Below are 18,128 nucleotides of genomic sequence, written 5' to 3'. Positions count from 1 at the left end.
AGACGTGGAGAAATTGGAGAGGGTCCAGAAAAGAGCAGCTAAAATGATTAACGTCTAAAAAATCTGGCCTGTGGGAGAAGACTGAAAGACCTGGGCCTGTTCAGTTTGGCAAAAAGAAGGCTGGGAGAGGACGTGATCGCAGCTTTCATGCACCTAAAGCAGCGTCACAAGGAGGAGGGAGAAAATTACTCTCCTGGGCCCCTGAGGACAGGACAAGGAGTAGTGGGCTTTAACTGCAGCTAGGGAGGTTTAGGTTGGACATTAGGAAAAACCTCCCACCTGTCAGCGTGGTTAAGCACCAGAATAACCTGCCTAGGGGGCTTGTGGAATCTCCACCACTGGAGATATTTTAGAGCAGGTTGGACAGACCCCAGCAGGGATGCTCTGGATGGTGCTTGGTCGTGCTGTGAAGGCAGGGGGCTGGAGTCGACGACCTCTCGAGGTCCCTGCCAGTCCTAGTTCTCTCTGATTGACACCACGCAGCTCTAACTTGGAGCATTGCTGCCAATGGTCCGAGCCAGCCCTCGTTGGGTCCTTACCTGACCCGCGCGCAGCCCTCTGCTTCACTTCACTGTGTGGGGGTGGCTGAATCTGAACCTGCAGACGTGACCTGGCCAGTCCTGGTGCCTGTGCCACAGGGACTCTGCAGCCCGACCCATAGTGCTGAGGGACTGCGGCTCGGTGGCCAGCCCCACATTTGGCCCATGACCACGAACACTGCAGAGCAGCCTATTGCCAAACTCACCCCTCCCTGCGCTGAGCACCGCAGCCCCCACCCAGGCCAAAGCAGCTGTGGGGCTGCCCTGGGGACAAAGCAACCCCTTTGCTTCTGACAAATGGGTCCCTTGCCAGGGGCAAGAGAGCTCCAGCCCCAGACCAAACAAGGAGCAGAGCAGTGGTTCTGCCACTGGCTGGCTGCATGAGCTGCACACTCAGTGTCACCACCCCCTGCCTCGGTTTCCCCACCTGTAAAATGGGGCTGACAGCACCGCCCTCCTCTGGGAGGAGATCTAGTGAAGAGAGGTGCTAGACAAGAGCAAGGGTGGGCTGGGTGGTGGCGGCATGGGGCTCTGTGCTAGCACATGGTGCCTGGCCACGGCTGGGCAGCTCCCTGCACTGGCGCCCTGCAGCGTGGCCAGCCGGCTCAGGCACCTGGTGGCGATGAGCGGGTAGCTGTGGCTTGGCTTGTTCAGGGCGTCCCTGGTCTGCGGGAGGCTGCTATAGAACAGCAGGTCCTTCTCCGTAAGGACGGTGAGGATGTTCTTTGTCCCGTCACCAGGGAGCTGGAAAACAGAGGGCACGGGGTGAAACGGGCAGCAAAGCAGGAGCCTGCAGAAGGTGCTTCCCTCACCCTGCCCAGGGAGGTGGCGCCATGGGCCTGGGACACCCCACTGTGCATGGGATGGGGCGGGGCCGTACCAAGTGGGCACAAGGGAACAGACAGGATTGCTGGGAGGGGAGGGGACAGGTTGTTTCTCAAGCCAGGACAGTGCAGGGAAGCATCAGAGGCAGCAAGGAGATGGCAGAGCAAATGCCTCCATCCTGCCACACTGCATGAGCCATGCCAGGAGCACAAGACCCACCGGAACCCAGCAAGCCTCCCTCCAGGCAGCGAGCACAGGCACGAGGGTGGGGCCTGCTGAACACCGGCAGCCTCAAGCCAAACCCTCTCCCCACGGCCCTGGCCAGCTACCTCAGAGCCGGCACGCTCCATCACCAGGCCGCTCTCGCATGTCCCCAGGGGCCCAGTCAGGGTCATGGCTGTAGTGGCCCTTTTGATGTGAACAGGGCTGCTGCCAGGCCACAGATGGAGAGGCAGAGGCCACGCGCCTTTCACTTACAACACTGAACGTCAGGTGCCACCTCCATTAGCCCCAGTGCATGATGGGGCACCGGTAACGTCAGCTGGGCCCCACCTCGCGATGACAGCGCTCTCCTCTGCCCCTGGCTACTCCCTGCCTCCTCCCCCAGAACAACCCAGCTCAGCAGCTGCGCACCAAACTCCTGCAGCAGCACAAGCACCACCTGCCAGACCCCCCTACCTGCACCGGCTTGGGCGAGCAGCCAGCCAGGCAACGAGGCTCCAGCTCACCAGCCCCCACCTGGGCATTCCAACAACGAGCTCTGTAAGGAGCTGGCACAGCCCAGCCAGCTGCACAGCCCCACAGAAAGAGAACCCAGGAGTTCAGGCTCCTGGCTCGGCCAAGCTGCTCCTCCTGTTCTCTCCCCTTCCCCTTCCCCCAGCAGCTCCTCCTGGGCTGCTCTGGCGAGAACCACAATCTGCAGGCAGTGGCCTGGGGAACTTCAACACAGCCGAGCAGAAAGGCGCTGCTCCCTCAGTGCCTCTCTTCTGGTATGCACCCCAGCTCCTGCCAGACCCTGCTCTGCCCAGACCCCCGGCAGCGTGCCTGTGAGCGCATCCGGCCACTCCCATACCCTGCAGATGGCCTGGCCGGTTCGCCCCACTGGCGCACAGAGCCTGTGCTGGGGCTGGGGACCTCCTGCTGTCCAGCACCACTGAACCCAGGGGCACTGAGCCGGCACAGCCCTGGTCGCTGGCACTTCTACGGTGCTTCTGAGGAAAGCAGCCACTGCCCCTACATGCACCGGACCCCCAGGAGCGAGCAGGGACCAGACTGGCTGCGTCAGCAGAGCAGCGTGCAGGGCCCTGGTGGACAGTCGCAAGTCACTCTGCAATACCACCTTGGCAGGGTGGGAGTGAGGGACGTCGCCAGAGCCAGGGGCAATCCACCACTGGGCAGGTCAGGAGCACGGGGCATCAGCAGAGCTGGGACGGCCCTGGCACTGAGCTAGCAGGGGGCTGCGGGTTGGGACCGAGGAGCATCAGCAGAGCTGTGAGGGACGCAGGTCAGGGCTGTGGCTCCCTGGCAGAGCTATGGGAAGCCCACAGGTGTGAGTGGCTGTGGGGAGAGGGACAGGACAGCTCAGTGGTTCGAGCACTGGCCTGCTAATCGCAGGCTGTGAGCTCAATCCCTGAGGGGGCCATTTAGGAATCTGGGGCAAACAGATTTAAAATGAAACAAAATCTGCCAAGGACGGTGACAGGTGCTGCCAAGAGGGCAGGGGACTGGACTCGATGACCTACCAAGGTCCTTTCCCGCTCTGTCAGATGTGCATCTCTGCATATTTACTTGGCTGGAGCTGGGAGGGAAACCCTGCCCCGTCCCCTCCTACCAGCATCACACTTGTGCACTGAAGGACCCTGGGCTACCTGCTCGGTGAGCCAGCCGACGTGCTTGATTTCTTTGCTCCCTGCAACTCCTGCAGCTGCCAGCAGGGCTCTCAGCTCCTCTTTGACCCTGGGCACCAGGGCGGTGACGTTGGCGTGAATGGCGTTGAACCAGGCCTGGGCGGTCACCTCATCTTTCGCTCTCAGGAAGAGGGGCGTCCGCCCGTCAGCTGAACAGACCTCCAGGTACCTGTGGAGGAGGAGCCCCGGCAGGGCTGGTGGGTGACCCCGGTCAGCGCAGCAGGAAGGAGCACAGGGTTTGCTCTGGGGCTTCCACTTGTACCTGGCAGTTCCCTGCAGCATCAGCATCACCCCAGGCCCCTCGGCCGCCCCCTCTGACTGCGGCCCACGCCCTCAGTGCCAGGCAGTGGAGCAGCGCACAGGGGCCGTTCTGGATACAGGCCCAGGGATGCCCCCAGGGCCGAAGGGCCGGCCATTGACACGGGCTGCGTTTGCTAAGCCGGCAAGAGAATTGTGGAGCCGGCTCTGGTGGGAGGCTCACGCTGGTCCTTACTCGTGAGCCCAAGTGATGCGTGCCAAGTCCTGGGAACGCTGCACAGGAAGCCCACGGGGCCAGGAGCATGAGCCAGCCGGGGGCTCCCTGCTAGGGCTCATTTTCTGCTCACGAAGCCAGAGCAGGGGCTTGACACGCTGGGGCTGATGTGACCAGTCACTCCCCGGCACGCCCAGGGGACGGTCTGGCTGCTTCCCGGCTGCTTGCACACCTGCGCAGCCCAGCGCCACAGCACCTCATGGCCATTTACAAACTGAGGACCCAGAGACAGGACTTCCCAGGGAGCCTGGGACAGAGACTTGTATTGAACCTCAGTCTGCCAGGGGCCAGATCAGCTCAGCCACCAGCCGGGCCACCCCCAGGTCAGGAGGAATGTCCAGGCTGCCTGGGAGCCGCCGGGCCTGTGACAGAGGGATACAGTCGTTCTCTTTGATGGTGCTCTGCAGACAAGCATTCTGGGCTGGAACGGCCCCAGGGCCACGAGACCCTCGGCTTGCCCTCGTGAGTTACCTGTGCGTGCCACATAAGGGTGGCAGCACCTGTAATTCTGCCATGTGAGGGTGTCCCCTCTCGGGCCTATCACCCGGCCAGGCCCCACTCGCTCCACACTCCCCCGTAGGCTGGGCAGGCACAAAGCCATCCGCTGGCACTCTTGTAACCCGTTGTTTTTGCGGCCTCAGAGTGCAACCAGCGGCTCTTGCTGGAGGGCGAGTGGCGAGTGGAAGGTCCCTCCCGCACCAAGCACACGCTCCAGCCCCGTGACTGCAGACGTGCTCCCGGAGCACCCAGCAGGCTGCAAGGCTGACGCCAGCAAACACGAAGGCAGCGCACCCAGGTGCAGCAGCCGTGCTCTGAGGGGGAGCTGCTTTGCCCCACCCACATCCCTGCCACAGAAAACCTCCCCAGCGGCAGCAGGTGGCCCCAGTGGCTGTCTTTGAGAACGGAGCAACCCAGAGGTCTTTGTCCAAGACCAACCAAGGACACGGCCCCACTCAAGAGCCATCCCGGGTGGATTTCCCGCAGCTCAGCCCTAGCCCAGCCTCGCTGCATGCACTTCGCAGCTAGTCCTCAGACACCCAGGGCCACACTGCTCACGGCCTACTCCTGCCACGGAGTCCCAGCTGTGGGGTCGAGTGGGACACAGACCCCTGGGCAGAGCGCACCGGGGCTTGCTCACGTCAAGTCCCCGGGGGCTGGGTTACCTGCTCTCTGGGTCGCTCGGGAGACATTTCCGTGACACGTAGCACATTTTCAGGGGCACGTTCTTCCCTTCCTTGAGGTCGCGCAGGGAGAGGATGGGCGAGGCTCGTCTCTGAAGGGAGACAGCGGGTGTGGGGTCCCAGCTGACGGTCGCCCCGGACGAGGAGTTCTTGAAATACGGGGAGATCTCCTTCATGTACTTGACTGGAAGGGAGAGAGACACCTGGCTCAGGGGCACGGTTCAGAGCTTGTCCCATCACTGCCCCTCCAGGGCTTCCCCAAAGCTGGACCAGCTGCCCTGGGTATCACACATACCCTAACCCCTCCCCCTGACGGATGGGCGGGGAGCAGGGACCTGGCCACTTGGGGCACCTGGGGCTGTGTGTGCTGGAGCCTGCAGCCCCTCCCCTGGGCATAGCAATCCCTGCTCGCTGGTCAGCGCTTCTGTAGGGAGCCCAGCAACAGGGCAGCTGGCCCAGGTGGCAGGCAGCACCTCCCAGGGCCCTGAGTCTCGGCCTTTATGATCGCACCTGGTCTCTGTTGTCCCTGCACATGGCTCAGCCACAAAGACAAGACGGCACCTGGGGCAGGTCTGCCCATGCTCGGACGCCTCCAGAGGGGCTGGGTCTCCAGCAGCGCCCAGGTCTTCCAAAGGGCTCAGCACGTCTGGAGCCTTGGGGAAGCTGGTGCCAGCCAGGGCAGACCTGCACTGTCTTTCCTCTATACAGCCCTGCGGTGGCTGAAGGCAGGACCCTGGACTAGCCACTAACGAGCAGCCCAGAAGTTCTCCTTTGTGAGCCCTGGCCCTGGGCTTGACCCTGCGTGTGATGGCCCAACCCCGCCGTCCTAGCCCAGGCAGCTCACACCAGACGCAGGCTGGGAAGCGACTGCCTGTCTCTCCTTTCCCCCGGCAAAGGCCAGGTGCACCCCGTGCTCCACGTGGGGCAGAGGGAGGTGGCACTGGTGGCTGCTGCCAGCAGGCTGGGGCTCAGAGCAGGGCACCATGTGCCTGCTGCACTCAGGGAAGCCCCATATCCTCACACACTGCCCATGGCTGGCTGGCGATTGTGGAACCGCTTGGGGCAGGCAGTGCTTGAGACCAGGGCGGGTTTCGCCAGGGAGGGAAAGTCATCCTTCGCGTGGGGCTTTTCCAGATCGCCTAACTTCCTCCTCCTTAGGGAGGCAGCAGGCTGAGAGCTGCACTGCAGAGGGAGGGCAAACACAGGGTGCCCAGCGCGTGCCATGCGCCGTGCGGCCAGGCAAATCCACCCATCCTCGTATCTCCAACGGCTGGGGATGGAGACCGGCTGCGGTCACTGCCTAACGCAGCTCAGGTCGAGTCGGGGCGAGGAGAGCCGGGAGCCAGTCCAACACCAGCGTCCGGGCCACTGAGGGTGACGCTCACAACCCGTTCAGCACAGGGACACGCTTGAGCTCCCCCCGACCGCAGCGCACGTCTGTGCACGTGGAGGAGGTGCACGAGCAACTGACCTTGCTCACAAACTTCTCCCCCGTGGGAGTCGCTTGTCAAACAGCCTTGGGGCAGGCTGCTCAGCTGGCACCAGCAAGCGTGTGGGCTGGGCTGTTTTCCCCTCGCTGAATCCTTTCCTCCCCCCGCTGCCTGCTGCTCCCATGCAAGAGGCACTTTCAAAGCTGGGAGAGTCGAGTGGCCAGAACTGAGCCGTGCCCGTTCTCACTAGCAGCCCGTGTAATTAGCACTGGGCTGTGGTTGCGTTAGGGCCTGGCGTCGTGCAGTACGTTGCCCGGACACCCATGCGTGCGCTCCCAACTGCTGCCTGTGCGGCAGCTTGCTGTGACACGGGCGCAGCCGCGCTGGGCTTCTGCAGCCTGGGGGTGGGGAGAGAAACGTGAGAGCAGAAACCGTGTCAAACTGAGCCGCAGCCCTGCTTCGCCGGGCAAAGCCCTCTCGGCCTTCTCCGCTGCGATCCGGGGAGCTGCCACACCGCCTCCAAAGCCAGGCTCAGCAGGCGAATGCGCACCAGTAACTCCGCTGGTGCGGATCCTCGTTCCCAATATGGCTGATTAACGTTCTTGCCTACGCAGGCTGTTCTCAGGCCACCAGCCAACAGGCATCTGAGAGGTGCTGGGACTCCAGCCAAGACTGCTCCAAGCCCGGCCGAGCTGCACTGCTCTCGACCTCCGATTGACTGGTCCAGCTGAGAAGCAGGAAGAAGGCGTGTGGATGCCAAGCTGGACTTTTGTAGCTGTGTTCACTGGGACGAGGTGTTGAGACACGAGGACAAGAAAATGGCAGCGGGTTGCACCTTTGGCAACTAGAATAGATCACCACAGAGTCACAGAAAACTGGAACCACTAGGGACCTCGAGAGGTCATCGAGTCCAGTCCCCTGCCCTCTCAGCAGGGCTGAGCACCATCTAGACCATCCCTGATATAACATACAAATCTAACCTACTCTCAAATATCTCCAGTGATGGAGATTCCACAACCTCCCCAGGCAATTTATTCCACTGTTTGACCATCCTGACAATTAGGAAGTTTTCCCTGATGTCCAACCTAAGCCTCCCTTGCAGCAGTTTAAGCCCATTGTACCTTGTCCTGTCCTCAGAGACCAAGGGGAACAATTTTTCTCCCTCTTCCTTGTAACACTCTTTTTGGAACTTGTAAATTGCTGTCATGTCCCCTCTTGGCCTTCTCAGTTCTACACTAAACAAGCCCAGTTCTTTCAGTCTTCCCTCGTCGCTCATGTTCTCTAGACTCTACAGAAGTGCAAAGAACGGCCTTCTGCAAACACTAGGCCTGTGCCCGGGGCCTGTAGGGCAAGAAGACAATCTGAATGACAACAGGCAGTAGCGGTCTGAACAATGTGCTCCCCGAGAAGAACAGCTGCTTGCCGGCTGCAGAGCTCTGCTCTGGGGGCAATACAATCGGTTTTCCACTCAGGAACTTCTCCAGCTGAACTCAGCAGGGGAGGAGCTCTGGGACGCCTTCCCACCTCTTGCCAGAGCCTGGGAACAGGTGATGGGGTGGAGCATTTGGAGATTACCTGCTCTCTTCACTCCCTCTGGGGCTGCTGGCACTGGCTGCTGTCGGCCAGCAGGACACTGACCTAGATGGACCTTGGGTCTGTCCCATTGCGGATGTTCTAACAACTCCCTCAGCACCTTTCTCCCTGTCTGGTCTCAGCCACCAGCAGCCAACTCCTGATGCTCCATCTGTGTGCTGCAGCTCCTGTGCCCTTCACCCCAGAACAGGACCTCCTCCCGGCCGTTCCTTCACAACCCAGACAAGACTTTCCTCCACTGTCTTTTCTCGATGCCTGAAACTCCATCTCCAACCTTGGCAAGAGAGAGCTGAGGGCAAAGCTGGACTTCCAGTGAGGTGCCCACTCCCTGGAGCTGGTCCAGATAAACATATGGTGCATAACCCTGTCATTCTTCCTGGGGAACTGCGCGGGTCCCTCCCCACAGCCTGGCCAGGGTGGCCAGCTGTCCCAAAATCAGGGGCTTTGTAAGACCCCATTATCCCCACGCTGATTTTTCACACTTGCTAGCTGGACATGCTAAGCCCTCACCAAGAGGGCCCAGGCAGGTCTCAGGTCTCCAGCCAGGGACTCTTGTCCCACTCCCTTCTGGCAGGGGTTGGGGGCTGCCCAGACGGTTCTGACTCAGTGAGTCCAGCCTTCACTCCAAGCCAGCAAGCGGCCAGGCCCTTGGGGGCTGAGGGTCCCCACCTTGCCGAGGGGCTGGAAAGCCTATGAGAGTGACACAGCACTGGTGCACAAGGGAACCTTTACTGCCCTGCAGGGGAGCCTTCCCCTGGTGGTTAAAGGCACCTTGCTCTGAAGGAGCTGGGTGGTCCATAGGATCTGCAAGCAATACACCCTGCCTGGCCCAGAGAGGAGGCGATGCCCTTGAGCTCACCCCCAGGCAGACTGGCCTGGTCTCGAGGGATCACGGCGCACTTCCCCAGACCTGTGACGGCTCCCAGTAGAGAAGCAGCAAGAGCACCACACCTATCCTGGCAGATGGGCAGTAGGGGAACCCTGGGCGCAGGGAGGCTTGCCCCGGCCCAGCTCGGCCCACCCCGTCTGCCCGATACCCCAGCCCTCCCACTGAAGCCCAGAGCCCTGCCCTACCCACAGGGGCTGCCAACCCCAGGCCATCCAGCAGCCCCCAGCACGGCCCACTTCCCTGAGCCCTGGAGTGACCGGTGTCGGCACTTTGGGGGTCAGCTGCCAGCACGGTTGACTGGGCTATGAGAGAATGAACAGATGGCAAGAGGCCAGTCGTTAGCCGGGAACAATGGAGTTTCGAAAGAGCAAGCCCCACAGCAAGAGCTAACGCGTTAGGAATTCTGAGCACATCTCCTCTCCCGCCTGCGGCGTGACTCCGCTCCCTCCCACGGCGTCACGCAGGTTTACTCCAGCCTGACGGGGGCGAATCAGCCCTGTGGCACTTCGCACTGAGCGGCTTGCGGCACCTACCACAGGTGGATCATTAACTAGCCTGTAACCAGCAGCGTGGGAAAGAGCAGGAACAGAAACTTCCCCAGAAGGCTGTGCTGCCGGATGGCTGGCTTGGCACAGGAGCCTGGGTGGCATTGCTGTCACCATTCTGCGGCTGCCCCACAAACTGGGGGATGGTGCATAACTCCGAGGAGAGCAGCTTGCATGGTAAACGGTGCACGTTTTCACAGGCTGAATGGGAGCTCAGAACCAGGCACAACTCGGTCGTGGCCTCCTGGGTGGCTTTCTGTGCTCGACAGGGTGCAGGACCTGGACTCAGCAATGCAGGGGGTCACTCCACCTATGGTCTGACCATTTGAGGCCAGAAGGGAGACGGGTTGTCAGCCCCCAGCCTGGGGGTGAAGGCGGCTGCCTTTTGTTCTCGTTTCCATGCAGAGATAGGGTTGGCCCCTGCAGCAGAGAGATTTCAGCGCAGCCGAGTGTCAGGCGGGCTCTGGGGCCACTCACCCGACTCAGCCCGGGGGGCTGGAAATGGTGGCGGTTGGGTGGCTGATTCCGGCTTCCCTGAGCTTTGCCCAAGCACTTCCTGTGGAGTCACACGGCCTCTCTGATTGCACCAGGAACTCCCCGCCGGGCATCTGCATGCCACGTTTGATGGGGAGAGCAGAGCTGGAGGGGGTTTACTTGCAAAGAGCTGCCACTGGCACGCAATGCAGAGACCTGCACACTGGCAGCTGTGTTCCCAACCTCTCTCCCCTCCCACCCACTACTCAGGCGACTTAGCCCTTGGCTGAGGCTTAGGCAGCTGTAGCACTCCGCTCAGGACGCTCCTTACCCTGGGGCCGGGGAGGTTCTTCTGGAGGCTTAGGAAGGGAAGGAAGTCATCCTAGCATTGCCTGCGCCAGAGACTGGGTCGGCCTATGCCCACGGATTCTTCACACCCCTCAGCGAGGTGTCTGGGTCCACAACAGGCCTCAGACAGCCCAGCCCAGTGCAGCACAGGTGGTGCTTCCAGAGGAAGTGCCCTCGGGACAGGCAGGCAGAGCCCACTGCAGGGACGCAAGACCCAGCTCCCTCAGACAAGGCAGGGACCTAACCACACACAGGATACAAAAAATGAACCACCAAGGATCAGGCTGCAGCCAAAGCAAGGGGCTCAGAAGGGATGCTACACAGAGAACAATGACTGTGAGGAGAGTGACGCCCAGGGTCAGCGGATGCCGCACACAGGAGTTCTGCTCAGTCGTGGGCATGGATGTGAGGCATGGCCCAGCCCTCCCAGAGGTGCCTCTGTGCAGTTCACTCCTCTTGCACTGAGGGATGGCTGTCTTGGCCAATGCCAGGAGGAGCTCACAGGACTTTGCAGGGCCACAGGAGCGACTGCCCCACTTGGAAACTACAGCTCTCTCTTCATGCACACCATGAGCAGAGCAGAGCAGAGCACTGCACAGGCAGCAACAACAGGCATGAGCCCTGGCTTGGGGGGATGCCAGTAGGGTAGAGAAAAAACCTCTGGGTTGGGGACCATTCGTCCCTTCTGCTTTCTCTACACACCACAGTGCTGGCTCTTCAGTGACACAGCTCCCTGGTCACAGCCCCATCTCGTTTCACACAGACCACCCAGGCGGGTGGGGGGCAGCTGGTACATATAGGGTCTCATGTTGTAGCCAGTCCTGGAGAGGCAAACACCCGGCATGCACACGACCCACGTGACAAGGCAGGTGTGTCTGGGCATGCCCTGAGGGCCAAGAGCATCAGCACCGGCAGAGTTAGGCTTCCCCGCAAACTCCCACAAGCTGCACCCTAAAGGTTCCTCTTCACACCAACAATGCCAGGAGCTGGCTGCACCCGACTCAAGCTGTGAAAGCCAGCCCAACACATACTTGACTCAGCCCATTGGGATGAAGGAACAGAGAACAGCCACATTGGGTCAGACCAAAGGTCCATCTAGCCCAGTGTCCTGTCTTCCAGCAGAGACCAAGGCCAGGTGCCCCAGAGGGCATGAACAGAACAGGTGGTCATTGAGTGACCCCCTGTCATCCGTTTCCAGCTTCTGACAAACAGAGGCCAGGGACACCATTCCTACCCAGCCTGGCTGAGAGCCATTGACAGACCAAACTGCCATGAATGTATCTATCTCTTTTATGAACCCTGTTGAAGTCCTGGTCTTCACAACATCCTCCCGCGAGGAGTTCCACAGGCCGACTGTGCTCCCCATTAACTTCATTTGCTGATCCCTAGTTCTTATGTTATAGGAATGAGCCAATAAATTTTACTTATTCACTGTTTCCACACCTGTCATGACTTACAGGCCTCTGCCATATCCCCCTTAGCCCCCTCTTCTCTATGCTGAAAGTCCCAGTCTCTCTAATATCTCTTCATATGGGACACGTTCCAAACCCCTCATCATTTTTGTTGCCAATATGGCACTGACTGTCCACCTGCTGGGGGCCCAAGGGCCACAAAATGGCTGGAAAACTCCTCCTGTGACCCACCATCTCCCACGACCCTTGGGCCAGGAGTGCGAGGGAAATTTAAGGTGCTGCTGCTTTGCAGATTCTGCTGGAGGCACGCAGCAAATTCCAGACTCCAAAGGGGTTCCACAGCCCCAGGAGGGTCTCTCCTGCCCCACAGCCAAGCAGAGTGTGCACGGGGAGACGGGCCGAGAAGCTGCTCGATGATGGGGTGGCTGTGTGGAGCAGGAAGGGAGCTGCTTCCAGCAGTCTGAGCATGCAGGGCTTGGGCTGCTCTCAGTCGGCAGGTTTCCCTGTACAATCCTGTCACCTGCGCCTGCCTCCTGGAAACGGCAATGGACTCGACCTCCCCTGGGAAGCCCTGGCTTTGGGGGCTGCTGCTCTTTTTAGGGATTTCATGGCTTCAGTGTGCACTCTGCCTAGCACTGGGGGGCCGGGATCTCTGAGTGGAGCTCTGCACCCCTCTCTCAGAGCAGCACAGCCAGCCCAGGGAAGTCACCTTGAGTCGCTGCTCAAGAGCCAGAGAAGCAGGGGGTGGGACATGCTGCCCTTTTCTCTTTTAACCTAAGGCGAGTTGCTCTCTGGGTGACGCCAACGTTCCCAGCGAGGCGCGCGTGCCCGGCTTTTGGGAACAACAGGCCCAACCCTCTCCCGCTCCGCCACCCCCAGCCAGAGACAGGGACAAGCTAAAAAGGGAGAGGACCTCAGTCAAGCTGGTGGATCAAGTTACGCAAAGGGTAGCGCCACGTCCCACTGCCGCAGGTTGGAGCAAAATGGACAGGGAGGAGGCGACCAGGATGGGCCCTGGTGTTCTGTGCCTCCTGCTATAAATAGCAGGCTCCGTGGCTCAGACATCTGAGCTGGTTTCCGATGTCTCCTGAGTCATTAACCTTGGCACAGAACGCCGGCCAGCGGTTACAATGCCTGGGAACTAACGGGCTTCACCGCGAGAGCACAAATCACAATCTGTAGGACTCCCGAGCTGCCCCCAGGAGCAGCTCAGCTGCCAAGAAGATCCGGGGCGTCCTTCGCCCTGAGGAGCTGCTCTACCACGACCAAGGCCAGTACTTGGGTGTGAGATGAGAACAAGCCCCCCCCAACAGGAAAGCACAAGACCCGGGTAGTGGGCTCAGATTTTCAGAACTGGGCGCTGCTACTGGAGGTGCAAATATGCTCGCAAGCCCGTGCCTGCCCCTTGGCACAGTCCAAGCCCACAGCCGAGTGTGCCACAGCCATTTGTGCCAGCAGGCAGGGGCCGTAGGAACAACTGCAAGCTAGGGGAGCCATGGAGAGCACAGAGCAGGTGGAGGTGGCCCTGGCAGGACAGAGCGGTTTTGGAAACGGGCCCCCTTTGCGGTCTCTAGTGTAGCCCAAGGCAGGATGTGCCCTGGGAACAGTTAAAGAACAGCTTTTGGCACAGGCCCAGATTTCCATTTTTCCAGGGGACTGCTCCAGTCCTGCTACGCCCCAAACCTTACCCCCATCTGCCCCCTCCTGACCCTGCTCCAACCCCTCCCACAGGGCCCCCCTACAGCACTGATCAGTGGGTGCTGAGCCATTAACCCCCATTAACCACTTCCAAATGCAGAGCCAGGGTTGTTCTCTGCTTCGGGCTGTTCTCATCCTCAGGAGGCCCTGGCCCAAGACTCGCTGGCTTTGTTTTTTACAGCTTCTGTTACTGGCATTCGCAAAAAGTCCTCTAAACCCACCATGCAGTCAAGGGGACAAAGCTGAGTTCAAAGTGAGGCCTGCAGCTGGCCCACCTGCCTTGCACGTCAGCCCGGCTGGGTACGGCCTTACCAGCGCAAGCTGGTTAGCTCTGCCGAGCCAGCGAGCACCAGGGCCTGCGTCCGTTCTGGGTCACAGGGCTTCCAAGGCAGCGCTGCTGGGCTCAGGGCTGACTTTAAATAGCTGCTGAACCCCTCCGAAGAAACATCTGAGGAACGTGCCAAGCTCCAGTGCCGCAGGGCACCAGCTCGCCTGCGCATTCTACCACGGGGCTCAGGCCGGCTTTATCGGCACATGGCAGAGCCCACTGGTCTCCCACAAGCTCAGCGTAAAGCAGGTCAGCGAACACGGGGGTCTTGTGCAAACACTCCCTAAGCAGCGCACGGGGCATGGGCAGGCACCAGGGCTGCTGGGGTTTTAGCGAGGCCGGGCCTCCGCGCGCAAGGACTGGAGGCAACTTGGATGAGGTGCCACATCCAGCTGGATTATTATTTATGAAACTCTGTCAACGTTAGTGTCAGTGTCCAAGAGCGAGCGCCATGGCCCCGGGCCACAGCGAGAGCTGCAGACCCACCGTCAGAAGGCCCCTAGCACGCTCGATACGTGCCCAGAACCAAGTCTGCAGGGACTGGGGGCTGCCCTCAGCGGTGACCCTGGGCTGGGCCCCCCTATGGCCCCTTTGAACCTGAACAGGACGTGGAGAGCTCCCCCAGCAGGCTGGGCTGGAGCAACGCGCCCTCCCCTGGAGGCAAAGGGGGGCAGCAAGCCAGCAATACCCGTGCACGCTCTGGCACAGCAAGGACAGGGAGCAAAGGGGCCCAAGGAGGAGGAAGGGCAGAGATCCCCGGGCTGAGAGGGAGCCGCTCCTCCAGGCAGGCCTGGGGGGATGAGCTGACGGACAAGGTGAACAAAGGTCTGTGCAACACCATCGCTTTGGCCTCCTACCAAAACTGCGTGTGTTGTCCGGGGCACAGCCCCAGCTGAGCTGCCTGCGTCTGGCCACGTGCACTCCCCAGCTCACCCCCTCTCCCTCCAAGAGCTCAGGAGGCAGCCGAAAGCCAGGGCAGCGCAAGGCACCCACGCCCTCCCTCTGTCGGCGGCTCCCAGCTGCTGGCCGGCGGGTAGAGGTGGCTTACAAGGGGCATGGCCTGCGGAGTACTGATGTTGTGCCTCTTCACTGCACCTTCCACTTAGTGGGCTCCTAGGCAGCCCCAGGGGACGGTCACATTGGTTCCTTCCGGGAGCCCCCCGGGAAGGCCATGGCAACCACAGCCCACCATGAAGTCACCCAGTCCTGGGTGCCAGTGCAGGGCCAAAGCCTTTCCCGGGAAATTTTATCTGAGGGGGCTGAGCTGGCCCAGCCCAGTGAGGGATCCCAGCACGGCTCCCAAGTCCCTGTGAACAGAGACTCGTGGGTCACAGGGAAACCCGCCCATTGGACTGGGAGAGGATGGGGCAGACGGCTCCTCCCAGGCAGAGATGAGGCAGAGTGAGAGGAAGCTGTCCCAGTAGTGAGTCTCTGGCAGTCAGGTTCAGTCCCTGCTCGGTGGGACCCTGGGCCTCAGGTCCCACCCCCACCCCTGCCTTGCCTCGCGGGGTGCTGGGAGAAACGCCCTGAAGCATGAGATGCTGGAGCACTCTGGCAATGGGGCACAAGGTGCCCACAGCACCGGGGGCGAAGGACCCCGGGCAGCCCTGCTGTGGGTCCAGGAGGTGGGAGGGGCAGGCGCGGGTGCTGAGCAGAGAGAGCTGACGTTCATGTCAAGCGCCAGGTTTTTCACCCAGGTCTGCAGGCCCTATAAACCCCAAGGCAGGAATCCAAGGCCATCCCCAGAACAGGGCCCAGCAAAGCGAGGCCCCAGCCCCGAGTGCTGGGCAGTCCCTGAACCAGCTGCCCCCGACGGCCCCCACCAGGGTTCTCTCTCAATGTGCTAGGCCTGCTGGGTCGCTCATGGCCCCTGGCCGCCCCACTCACCTTGCTCCAGCAACTGCTCTGCCCCCGAGGAGCGGGGCACCAACCGTCAGGAGGTGGGGCACTGACCCACGCCCAGCTCCCACCCTCCTGCAGAAGGCTGGCTTTGCAAATGGGGTCACCCGTCATCCTAGAGCAGAGCTGCACCCCATCGTGGCACGGCACGGCACGGCACTGCTTCGCAGCTGCTCCGATGCGCACGCACAGAAGCGCTCCTGGCTGCTGCAGTTGTAAGCTCCTGAACCAGCTCGCTTTAGAGCCCCCATCACAGCCTCAGCAACCAGCCCATGGTCACATTGAGCGCAGAACCTGGCTCCCCGGTCCTCTGCCTCCAGCCCTGCCCCTCCTGGGGTACCACATGTGTCTCAAAGCACCGCAAGGAGAGCAACCCCAAGTCGCCCTTCTTCAGGGGCAGCCTTCCCAGGCCCCCCGGCTCACAGCTCTGTGACCTGAGGGAGAGCTTCCTGCAGGCATGCACAGGCGCCAGGTCCCCTCCAGTCATGCAAACTGCTTCTCAGGAGCCCTCAGCAACCGGCCCAAGGGTGCTTCCCAGCCCTGGCATCTCTGTGGCCACGAGGGAGGCGTGGAACTCATTGACCGCTGTTAGCAAGCCGCCGGGTGGGGCCAGGGCCGCATCACTCACGGGGACACAGACAGATGAGGTGATGTGAGATAGTGCTGAAAGCGTTTGCACGAAATTGTGCACTGCAAGAAATGTCACCACCACAAGGCAGGAATGCAGCCGCTTGGCTGGCTGTGGTGTCTGGGAACCAGGGCCTGGGGCTGTCTCTCGCTTTGGGCTGGGGAAGCAGCGACTAATTCCTGCCCTTCACTGAAATACGAACTTCTGGAACTTGGCTGCACTCTCAAGAATCAGCGTTAAATTGCAACCTTCCCTCTGAAAACACACGCCTCAGCACAAAGAGCATCTGCCCCAGCCCCTAGCACTGCTACATCACGGTGCCGTCCTTTGCAAGCTACCAGCTAAACGCTCTGTTAAAATATGGTGCCTCTGACGCTGTTGGAACAAGCACTAACCCGATTAGCCGTACACGGCAGAGGGGCCCCACAGCTCCCTGCTGTGCCCCTGGCTGCTGTGTCTGAGAAGCGCTGTGGAAAACCGTCACCTCCTCCCTGAGCGTCAGGGACAGAGCCAACATTCCTGCTGACTTATCCATTCATGGGCAGAATAAATTTTGCTATGCACACCAAGGCATGTCCAGCTGTGAACCACCAGTAGAAACACACGCTGCCCCCCGTGGGTGCTCTGGTCATCCACTGGGCAGCCACCCAGTGCTCAGCTTCCAGGGAATGCTGGACAGAGCTGGTAGAGCTGTGTGGCACATGGGGCCAGGTGGGGTAGCTCTTCTCAGTTGTTTCTCTTTGCTGACCCTGTTTGGTCAGATCCCTGGCTACTCCCTCACCCCCCCAGCCTCTGCCTCTGCGATGGTTGGACTGGGGAGCAGAATACCCCCCAGGCTGCACGGGGCCAGCAGGAATTGCCACGCTGCAATTGCTACTAATGAGAGAAACTACTTTTCAAGTAGAATTAAGGAGTGACTGGACTGGGGCTGGCACAACGTAACTGGATGGAAGTACAGGATCCGATAGGGTCTCAGGAAATGATCGTCGAAAAACTGATTTGCATTGGCTTGCCCATGGAAACTGCCACCTGGGCTGCAGAGAGTACCCAAAGCATCTGCTCCAGGGTCTCCTGGTGGGACGGGGACCAGCACTAGGTCTAGCTGTGTTTAGCAGCTGCCCAAAAGAGAAGGTAGGAAATGAAAGGCAGAGGCAAGGGAGCATGAATGGCACTGTGCTGATGTGGAGTAGAGAGCACAGCAATGGGGGTGCATCTACACTACACACAGAGCCTGGGGTCTGCCCAGTGGGAGCCCAAGCCCCCTTTCACACACAAATCAGGCTTGGGCCAGCAAGCACTCCAGCTCCCTCAGCAGGCCAGAACCTGGCTCCCACTGTGAGCCACGTCCAAGCCCTGCTGTCCTGCAGCATGGACACAGATTGAGCAGCAGACCCACCTCAGAAGGTCTGAATGGTGCCAAGTAGAGCTGAGAAATGCAGGACCAGCAGCGCCTCTCAAACATTGCACCCACAGGCCTGGGTCCTAAGGCAGCTCAGATGCACCGCAAGCCTGGAACCCAGGGCCCCTGGAGCAGCACGTGCGCTGTGAGCTTTACCCCACCGTGGAAAAGTGCTATGAGAAAGCCGTCACCTTTCAGCGTGTCCAGCGGGTTCTGTGAAGAGTCCTGGGATGAGCCAGGGCAAGGAAAAACTACAGAGGCTGAGCAGCCACACACTTTCTGGGCTGTGGGACAGGCACACAGGGCCAGCGGTGGAGACCGCATCCCTTGGGGCTTTTCCACACAGAATTACTTTGCTGGGCAGAGGGGAGTGAATCATTCTCCCCACCTCGCCCTTGCCTCATTCCACAGCCACTGAAGTCCCTTCTGCATGGAGCTTTGGATCTGCTCTCGCCTGCCCCTAGACAGTTCTGCAGGGGTGTGGCTGGGTGGCAGAGCCCT

General features: G+C 60.7%; 1 protein-coding gene across 1 annotated transcript in view; it reads right to left on the bottom strand.

Moving 5' to 3' along the window:
* Positions 1 to 18,128, bottom strand: part of SNTA1 (syntrophin alpha 1) — a 55,276-nt gene that overhangs the window by 12,888 nt on the left and 24,260 nt on the right. The window contains exons 3-5 of the mRNA XM_075012106.1: positions 4,967 to 5,168; positions 3,233 to 3,440; positions 1,153 to 1,283 (exon numbers count right to left, since the gene is read on the bottom strand). Of these exons, the coding sequence (XP_074868207.1) occupies positions 1,153 to 1,283; positions 3,233 to 3,440; positions 4,967 to 5,168 (541 nt within the window). The remainder of the gene's footprint in view (positions 1 to 1,152; positions 1,284 to 3,232; positions 3,441 to 4,966; positions 5,169 to 18,128) is intronic.

This window comes from Carettochelys insculpta, chromosome 17 (genome assembly GCF_033958435.1).
Source record: "Carettochelys insculpta isolate YL-2023 chromosome 17, ASM3395843v1, whole genome shotgun sequence".
Classification (NCBI taxonomy): domain Eukaryota; kingdom Metazoa; phylum Chordata; order Testudines; family Carettochelyidae; genus Carettochelys; species Carettochelys insculpta.
Note: the sequence above shows the minus strand (reverse complement) of the source record. Positions and strands in the feature narration are given on the sequence as shown.